This window comes from Dothidotthia symphoricarpi, assembly GCF_010015815.1.
Source record: "Dothidotthia symphoricarpi CBS 119687 unplaced genomic scaffold P153scaffold_27, whole genome shotgun sequence".
In the NCBI taxonomy this organism is placed as follows: domain Eukaryota; kingdom Fungi; phylum Ascomycota; class Dothideomycetes; order Pleosporales; family Dothidotthiaceae; genus Dothidotthia; species Dothidotthia symphoricarpi.
The window spans coordinates 54,880-64,792 of NW_022985034.1; the positions used below are offsets into that span (position 1 = coordinate 54,880).

The 9,913-nt window shown below is 49.3% G+C and overlaps 3 protein-coding genes and 1 non-coding gene across 4 annotated transcripts; 3 read left to right on the forward strand and 1 right to left on the reverse strand.

Annotated features, from left to right (window-relative positions):
* Positions 1-876, reverse strand: P153DRAFT_361792 (uncharacterized protein; the record flags this gene model as incomplete). The annotated part of the gene is made up of 4 exons (XM_033667019.1): positions 1-137; positions 261-267; positions 587-662; positions 725-876. 4 exons carry the CDS (start codon positions 874-876, stop codon positions 1-3), a joined length of 372 nt encoding a protein of 123 aa, XP_033518058.1.
* Positions 877-2,133: 1,257 nt separating this feature from the next.
* Positions 2,134-3,932, forward strand: P153DRAFT_147172 (uncharacterized protein). The gene is made up of 2 exons (XM_033662162.1): positions 2,134-2,643; positions 2,700-3,932. The coding sequence occupies exons 1-2, from the start codon at positions 2,345-2,347 to the stop codon at positions 3,811-3,813; spliced, it is 1,413 nt and encodes a 470-aa protein (XP_033518059.1). The 5' UTR covers positions 2,134-2,344; the 3' UTR covers positions 3,814-3,932.
* Positions 3,933-5,541: 1,609 nt separating this feature from the next.
* Positions 5,542-6,419, forward strand: P153DRAFT_391263 (uncharacterized protein; the record flags this gene model as incomplete). The annotated part of the gene is made up of 3 exons (XM_033671035.1): positions 5,542-5,555; positions 5,657-5,864; positions 5,913-6,419. The coding sequence occupies 3 exons, from the start codon at positions 5,542-5,544 to the stop codon at positions 6,417-6,419; spliced, it is 729 nt and encodes a 242-aa protein (XP_033518060.1).
* Positions 6,420-8,268: 1,849 nt separating this feature from the next.
* On the forward strand, positions 8,269-8,350 carry P153DRAFT_t123. Its single transcript has one exon. It is a non-coding gene; the product is annotated as a tRNA-Asp (tRNA).
* The last annotated feature ends 1,563 nt before the right edge of the window (positions 8,351-9,913 follow it).

Here is a 9,913-nt window from a genome sequence, read left to right on the forward strand (position 1 = left end):
CTAGCCGTTAATACTAGTAATAATATTATTATTGCTGTACGCAGCGTAGAACGTAGCTTGTAGAGCAGCGACAGTGGCAGTGTCTGTTACCGTTATAGAGACTGTCAAGGTTGTAGTCGTTTGGGCGATAGTAGAGACTGTAGTCGTTACAGTTGTTATCGTTACAGCACGAACTGGGGTAATAGATACGGTAGAGCTCGTAGTAGAGATAATTATTAAGGTAAAAACGGGTATTGGAGCTGTAATAGTCTGCGTCTTACTTGCTGTCTTTGTACGGATAGTAGTAGAGATAACAGCAACAACACCTACGCACTTAACTAATTAAGGATAGACAGGTAGATTGCAGACAGGTTTACCGTTCTTTATACCCAGTGTACAAGTAGTCTTTCTCTCGACGATTGCATTCTCTAGAGCCGAGACATCGACATCACGGCGCTTCTAAGAGCCGGGAATGCTAGTCTCGATTACAACGAAGCCAGAGGGTGCAGCGATTGTAGTAGTATCGGTAGTAAACACTGTAGTAGAATCGGTAAATGTAGACGTTGTAGTTGCCGTCACAGTGTTGGTTTCGCTTAATGTTACTGACAAGATCGTCGTAAAGGTGTCTGTTTCTTGCTGTAGAGTCGTCGTGGACAGGAGGGTCGTAGTCGTAGAGACTGTCGCTGTAGACGTTACCAGAGTAATTGTCTTTAACGGAGTAATAGTAGTAACTCTAAAGGCATACCAAGGAATAGTAATAACCGCAGACGCAGTCTTAAGCGGCGAAGTCGATATGGAACCTTGTTTAGTAACACAAGTTACGAATAATTTGGTAGTTAACTGCGCAACTGCGCCCGCCCCAAGAAGCAGCACCGACAGAGTAGTGGGAATAAGCATTGCAAACAAAAAGTGTCTCAAAAGGTGTTCTAGTAGAAAACAATGCTTAGCAACATGTGTATTCTTATATATACTCGCTTTACCAGGACTGGGCTTAAAGGTATGCATAAGGATCTAATCTAGCAGATCGCCTTAAGCCCATTAAGAGCTATACCAACGCACAGCCCTCAGTGCTCAGCCAGCCACACGGAAAGTAAAGGTACGGGCGAGAGCAGCCCAAAAATCTTTTACCGGGGAATCCGTGGACTTAACGCTACGAAGACAGGCTTTACAGAAGCTGCAAAGTAGGCATGCGGCTGCGTAAGAAGGCGATCTTCAAGCAATAGCGGCACTTTAACTACAGCAGATAGAAGACTCAGGTTCTGAAGCTTGAACAGACTAACAGTCCACTGCTGGCGCGAGATCCTTGTGGTCGAAACCGCATAGTAAGGAGGAGCTATCCCGAGGCCCACAAGCCGGACACGTAGCTGCAAACCGGCAATGCCTTTCCCGAGCTGAAAACGGATATAGTCTCCATCTGCGTGGATAATTCAATAAACGTCAGTATTAATGGCTGCAGAAACGTAGATCTCTTTAGGTTACCCCAAGATCCGCAGTTGTAGACCGGCTAGCCCAGCCAACGCCAAGTGTTGAGGCATTGTGGGCCAAACAAAGCTTTGAAAAGGAAGAGGCCGTTATTGTCTAACTGCTCACGTTATAGTTGCAGCGCGAATTTACCTGTGACTGGGTACTTCGTTGCAGATCAGGCGTCTAAGCAGGAAGAAGTTAATAACTCGTGCAGAAGCTTGTACTCAGCCCCTTCCGATTTCGTCGAAAGCTGAGACGCATCTAGTTGTAAGGCTTCTAGATTGGAGAGATTAAGCTTAAACCCGTTACCGCGGCCCGACTAAAGACGCTAGTAAGCGAAAATTTAGCACGCTTAACCCAATATAAGATGCCGAGGTCGTCCCGAGTCAGCGGCGACCGCGCGGAGGCTTTTCAGCATGTCAGCTTGTTCGAGATGGCACGCAGAAGAGGTCAGCCCGTCAGCAGCCAACCACCAAAACGCCAAACTCCAAGGTCATTCCATGCCCGAACCCACTTACCGATATCGAGAGTTATCTACTGTGCACAACAATTGTCTTTTTACAGTCATATTGTTCGGTCGTATCTTCCAACCCCCTCCCATCGTGGGGTGGGGATTCATCAATGCACGTGATGTAGATGGTACGTGCATTACGTCACGAACACGAACACGAACTCCAGTCTGGCGCCATGCCATCAACACCACTGCCACCAACATCACTGCTACCAACATCACTGCTACCAACATCACTGCCACCAACACCACCACCAACACTCGGTTGGATCCTGGCAGCATCAAGCGCCACGTGTCGTCAGATTGATGGCTATCCATTTAGTCATCTGATCTGCTGGTCACGACGAGACCCTGCTCTGTTCAACGAACAGCGACTCTCCGCATTCTTCCATGGGCCCTCTATTTCAGAAACGCAACACCGACGATAGCATGAGTCGCCCATGCACGAAACGAAGCAAGTTGGAAACGTCATCCAGCAATTCGATTATAAAAGAGATCAAGAGACTGTACGGGCGTGTGTGCATGCATTGCGAGGGAACCATTGTATACGCAGCCCATGTCTTTGCACCGGCAGATGATAACTTCGACGACTACAAAGCCGCGAACCTCGTCAACCTGGCGAGCCAGGGCGATGCGGAGAATTTCATAAATCTTTGCCCAAACTGTCACAAGGCCTACGATCGACCCTGGTATGCTGCAGCGTGTTGGCATCCTGTAGAGCAGTCACTAACAAACATGCTGCCAGGAAGCCACGGCTCCTCATTGTGCCCAAGTACCTCGAATTCTTCACCCAGGCCGAGAAGAAGGCTCAAGTACGCGCCAAAGGCCACCGAATTCCTCCCAACGCGATTACGTACGCCGAATACTGTCAGCGCTACGATGAGACGCTAGACCCAGACAAGGGCGGCCAGTACATGTGCTACATGGACGTGGCTTTCCTTGGACCCTATGGTGTTCAGCCAGGAAGGAATCTCGTTAGGCAATGGGCCGGGGATCCCATGGCCATGTTGTACCGGGCTATGAGCGCTGCGTGCCTGATAATGAAACCACGAGGGTTTCCACGCCATGTCCAGGACGAGTTGAGGGCGCTCCAGGCTTTGTATATGGACGGTAATGGCAAGTTTGCTCGGAGTGTTGCTGTTACACATGACGAGGGTATAGAGGCATCCCCACCAACTCCACTTCATACACCCTTGCCATCTCCATCTAACACGCGCTCGCCAGGTCTATCTCATCCACCCGCAGGACCTCCACCTCAAGCTGCGTCTCCATCAACCAATGTCGACGCCCATACGAACGCCCACACTGCCACGGGCATGCTATCGCCCCTGCCGACTCTCACCGCTTTACCAGACAGCGCCGAACTGCGAAAGCGAAAATACACCGAAGCCAGCATCAACGCCAACACTGGAGACGCCTCCACCCAATTCCCCAAGCGCGCCAGACTCGAAGCACCGCCTGTCAAATCACTGCCTGTTGAAGCATCACCCGTCGAAGCATCGCCCGGCGGAAACCCCACACCCGATGAGAAACCGGCAGGTTACAAGCACGTCTGGAAACTCTTTCTACAGTCGTCACACCTCCCAGACCCCAATGAAACGCCTCCCGATGGCGACATATTCTCCGCCGACATTGCATCTACCGCCAACGTCGCCGACGACACTGCACCGCCTCCAAATCCGTACGATCCCTTCATGGACGACAAGAGATTCTGGAGATGGGAGGGCCGGACCGCCCAGGCCGCTATCGATTACTGGCAAGCCGTTTTCGTACCACTCTATGCGCCTAAGTCACTCGCAGATACGAAATTCCCGAACGTGCAAGCCGTCCACATGACTGATGCTACGACCCGACACTGACCTTTCCTTTGTCAAGTATCGCTATAATCTCAAAGCCACCTCTAGCAAGTGCAACAGACCTTTGTCTATAGTATCCGGAACTGAAAGTTGCTATCTTCAATACGTAGCGGTCATTGAGAAGCTCTAGTCGTTGTCCTTTTCAAAGGTCACTGCGTTTGAGATGCCCGAGGAACTCACGATAGCCTTACAGGCAGTTCTCACCACCATTGTGTTTTGCTAACGGCAGCTTTCATCTTAAATGCAAGCCTGTTTATGGTTTTGGTGTAATCGTCATGCAACGTCTCTCAAAGAGTCTGGATTTTTGGATATGTTTGGGTCTCTGGGTAAGTCAAACTGGACATCTGCGACTGGCCATTCCCTGTGTAAGTCGAGTCATCATCTTCATGAGGGCGAGGTAAGTAGTCATCCTCAGGAGGGCAAGGCAAGTCTTTGTTCTCATAACGGCGTAGAGTGCCATCAATCCAGCGAAAACAAGAAAACCCCTCAACTTTCAAAAAGAGGGAGTCCTCGTCTTTCAAAGAGCGCGAAGGATCTCCGCGATAGATAGCTAATAAGTCCTATTCCTCAAGTTATGTTTTTGCGCTTACACGAGTTGTGCCTTCTTACAGTCGTGATCCCAAGCAATCATACGTTAGAAAAGGTCTATTGGACCAGAGCTATAACACTTGTTTAGTCGTTGGTTTCGCATCGTGTCTCGTCTCATCTTTAAGCACCTTGGTCTGCTGTAACCGGTCTTCCAAACCCGTTCACTACGGCCAAACGCAATCGTCTATTCCAATTATTTCATGCTCAACCATTTTATTGCGTTCCTTCCCCTGTTTCCTTGCTCAAAGATTTACGACTTGTCCAACGCGATGATTTTGAACAGTCCGAGAACTCCGAACGGGGTTACCGCTTATTTAAGCGGCTCTCAATTTGGTAATACCACGTCGCCATTTCATAACTGTCGAGACTTAATGTTGTACCATTCTTCTTAAAAGTGCACAAACCTTGCAGGTCCTAATGTGGGTTTGCACGCTGTGCACAGGTTGCAGAGGGAAATAAGACAATGACTTGGTTTAACGTAAAGCTGAGAAGACTTCGAAAGGCAGGGAAGCATAGCGGTCTTTCAATTCTCTTAGTTGTGTTTTTCTTTCCAACGCCGCTAACTCATCCTCTTGACACAAGAGTCTGATCTTCTGACGCCCAGATATGAAGTTATACGTCATGTAATAGTGGATTGTACAGTTTCTTTATTTTCCAACGGCTCTCTTCAATCTTTCTGTTTGTGCTGTATAACTTTCATAGCACTACATTTCTATCTTTATTAGGTTCTGCTGTCAGCCTACTTCCGAGTAGATTCACCATTACATTTGCACACGTGTCTGCTGTGTATTCTCAGTTTCTCCAATTCGCGCGCTCACTTCGCCCGATCTCATCTCTTCCTCAATATCACTAACTCGCGCTTGCTGATTACACAGGCAGACTGTATTTCATACAGAAGTCTACTCTTTGCCCGACTCGACCCTGCCGCAGAAGATATGCGCGCCTTCATTCTCTGCAGTCACATCATTCGGTTGGCCCTGCGGTCTCCGGCCTGTCGACTGACCAGCTCACGACGGGCTTGGCGCGCGCAACAGCCAGAACACGACGGAAAGCGCGCCCACCTCCATGCCCACCCTCACCACGCCCCGTTACGCCATTTTACGTCGTTGAATACGCCCACCGTCTTCTCCATCATGTCTCCACATGCACGCGCTCCGGTTCGAGCCTGCGCGCCCATCACCTCACCCATAACACAACGGCGGCTGCACTGCCTCGAATGTAGATTTACAACACTCCATCCGCATCCACATTGACTAAGTGTCTGCGGTGTACTACGAAACATTCTTGGCGGTAATGTCGTGCACGTTGCGAACGATATACGGAGACCACCGGCGCTGGATAGCCTTGTCGAGGGGAACGGCAGCGGCGACCTCGCGGGCTATGACCGCCATCATAAGAAGTGGCACGCGAATTATCCCGCTGTAATTCCCGCGAAGAGTTGCTGCAATTCTCCACCCCCGCTATCGGTGAGTTGCTAACCCAGACCGAATCAAGGTATTATCTGACGGTTGCAGAGGCAAATTCTGGAACCGCAGCAGGATGCCCATGGCAACGAGCACTATCACAACGAGTCGTGTGTCGAGCATTTCACGATCAACACTACCCTCGAATCTACTGTCGGAAGTCATGATGCTTCATTTGCTGAACGCCCGACTTCGGCATGGCACTTGATAAACAACTACACCATTGACACCTACAACGGCGAAATACGCCCCATCTGTGGACATTACGCCCATCAGTTCCCTACATCAGGACCTGAAATTGACAAGGATGACTGGGTGGTCTGTTTTAAGCCCATTCCGCTCTTCTCCCGCGTGTCTTTCCCGTGCGATACGTCTCGGTGTACTTCATTCCCACTTCCCAGCAAGCATTCATACACCAACAGGTCACCTCGTCTGCGAGGTCTGTCTCACACTCTCTGTCGCCTTTCCGCACACTATCTCGAACCCGTCCACATCTACATCACAACTCTCCTCAGCGCACGTAATCCCAAAATGGCTGATTGCGCAATGTATTGTTGATTCAAAGTGGTATCGCGTTGGCATATAACGCGGCGGTGTACGTGATCCGCGACTGCGAGACGCCATGCCTCTTTTCCCCAACTTGCGGAACTTGATTAATAGGTAGTTGAGAGACATCCTGCAACTACTACAAAGGCTCGCAAACTGCGACACGCTGCGTGTTCCATTACGATCTCAGCGAATGAGTGCTGCAGAACGTTAGCGCGGAGATACGTGCTGACGCGGATGATGAGATCGGAGAATCAGTGCAGTGAGATTCTGCTTCGTGCGCATGCTATTTTGCTGGGAGCTGATAAGCTCGCAAATTACGTCAACTGCATGTCGCACCTCAAAAGCTTCGAAGTACCCGTGCGACGGCAGTCGAGCCAAACTTGACTGAAGGCGATCTAGACTCGAAGTCTATGGTCTAGGTACCGAGGGAAGAGCAGGCTGGGCACCTACGGAGGGTGGCGTGGAACGGGCTTGGGAAGTGCGAAGCTGCGTTGAAGAATAGGTAAGTATGGCCGATGTTCGTTACCGGTTGTCTTGCAGACATGGGGGCCATTCATAAGCATGCGAATATCGTTGTGCATGCGCTGCCGGGCCGGAAGATGGAGAGGTGGAGATACTCGTGTACCGCAGGTACCGGCGCATAGTTTGTCGCACGTCTATGCAGCCAGACAGTTGGACCAAAACGTGAGGGTTTCGAACGTGGGTGTATGAACTTTGGATCCGCCGCAAGGATTCAACGAACTGGAAGCTCTTTGACTGCGTATTGGAGTGCAGGTTCAAGGCTGAGCTCCGAATCATGGTGACATGTCCCGCACTGGAGTTCCACCATGTCTGTGTTTGCAATGTACATTTATACCCAGTAACTACAAGTTTCCGCCAGAGAAAATGCGATGTTCCTTAATGAAAAAATAGATGAACATATCCAACCCGTCGATCTACGTGTAAGCCTCCATTTCTCCACTTTACGCTTAGGCTTCCTTTTAGCTTTCTCTTTTCCAATATTCTTTCTTCTTCGCCCACCTCGCTACTTGTACCAATAGGCAGCTATTGCAGCAAGTACAGACGTAGGCATTCGCGGATGGGAAGCGACGGACTGAAACACTCAACATCGCAAGACTGGGCACGAGCTGAGGTTTCGATATGGAGGTTACATCAAGACATCTCAGCCACAGTCTCGGCTGTATATACGTTGTAGTACCGCTGATCCTAAGTTACTGCTTTTGATAGATGTATAATCAGGCTCGAACTTGTTCTGGTAGCTCTAGGTGACTTTCCTAGCACGCCATTGGTTCATGCATCGTCCAAGGGGGTGGCTGGGGTGTACTAGTCAAGACTCAACTTACTCAAAAAGCTTTGGTCCGCGTGATAAGGTTGGTTGTATAGGCAGTGCTTTGAGGCAAATTATTAGCTACATGCAAAGCTCTGTCACTTTCATGTTGAGTATTGAACAAAACGGAGACTGGGATCCTCCCTACCTTCGCGAATGTGCTGGCGAGCATTCCCTTACGTTCGGGAGAATCAACCAAGTCTGTACGATTAGTTATTCGGTGTTTGAACTGTTACCAAGCTTATATACATTTACATTGGCTCGGCCCACTACCCGATTGAGCTTTAATATAACATGTCAAGCCAGGAACCTTACTCGGCCCAAAGCTTCAATTAAAGATCCAAAAACTCTGCCCATACAACGAGGTCCCCGAAACATAGCTGACAAATGCCTAAGCTCTAAAGTACCCTAACTCTTCGTAACAGGGTGTTGAATCTCATCGGCTTACTCCATCTCATAGCGGTGCATTTCTTAGCCAAAAAAAGTACGTTGAGTATTGTCAATTTCGTTCAAGCCTCATCAATCGCCACATCTCGGGTCGTATAGTGGTCAGTATTTCTGCTTGTCATCAGACAGTTCGCAGGAGGCCGGGGTTCGATTCCCCGCTCGAGAGGTACGTTTTTGGAGTCGTTGGGCCGTCTTCATTTTGGTGTTGTGTGGAGGGTGGGTGAGCCGCGACTGACGATGTCATTTTTTTTGCTGGCTAACTGCCGAGGCCCACTTGATGAGCGGAGACTCCCCCACTTTAAACATCAGGCCTGCATTCTGAGTCATTTTCAATGCATGGAAGTCGGGAAATCTTATTCGGTCGCTTGCGCCTTTCTCTGGACTGGCAAGGCATCTCAACCGGCTCGGTCTGCGGGCTTGCAGAGCGCTCATTATCGCGTGACGAATTGCAACAACAATGTCTGTGAGTGCGAAAGAATCTAGAGGCTTGACAAGAGGATGCGTCTTCCTTTTGTTATTAATGCTTGACTTGCAGTACTCAGGACTCATATTAGAAATTCTTCGTTGAGCCCTGCGTAAGACATAGACCTCCGATGCTTAGCACGTCATTCTGGACAACGAAATCAGGATAGTTTATTACTAGTGGAAACTTTTCCCAAGTTATGATTCTTACGTGTCTCCCAGAACAGTTCTAATATAAACCGACAACCGATATCCTTTCATTACGGCGACAACACCAGTCCCTGCCATTTACACCCTTCAGATGTGAATAAAGCAAGCACGTGACGCTTAGTTAATGGTAATTCGCAGATCTTGTAGGTTCATATATCATAGATACCTACTTCAGAATAAGCTTCATGAGCGTAGCATCTGGTGAGTGTTGGAGATGGGATAATGATAAGCGAATGCTACAAACCCTTGTTACGGTCGGCCCTTTCCACGCCATGCCTCAAACTGGCAAACGTAATTACTATGTCCGATTTTGCACGAGCCTCAATTGCCCATCACGGCCAATGTCTTCCATCCATCTTGCTTATTTTCGCCCCAAGACAATTGATTTCGACGCCCCCTCCTGTAGAGATCCCAGCCGCCTGCGACTACATATCTGATACGTTGATGGTTTCAGTCCACTCAGGTCTTGGGCTTTGTCACATGGCGTATCCTCTCCACAAGATGTGCGATATCTCAGGAACCCACACAGTTTCTCAATCTCGAGATCACGGGGCCCATCCAGAGCAAATTTGCGAAACAGTGGATAATAACGATCAACCAGAGCTAATTCTCAATGTTTGTAAAGCGCGGGCAGTTTCTGTCTTGCTTCAAATGTGCGACCGCGACACATGAAGATGTGGAAGCTTAAGTAGAGGAGTGAAAAGAGTACGCTTGCGAATGCGAGTGCACACAGGATTTGCTATAGTCACTACGGGAGTCTGCGAAACAAGTCGTGGAGCACTAAACGCAACACAGAGTATCTCTAACCAAATCATTGTTAACAATTACAAGACGCCTCGCCTCAACCATTGTCTCCCAAGCTATACAATGCCAGTGCCTGACATTGTGCCTCCTCGCCGTCCCTCATCGTGCGGGGTCTCTTTCTCGTTCGGGTGGTCTTTGCCGCTATCCCGAGCTTCCTAAATCTCGCCCATTATCGTCCAATACGTCGCCGACTCCACCAGCCCGCATATGGCGCTGCCCATCATCCTGCTCATCAAAACTATAATTCGCCCGC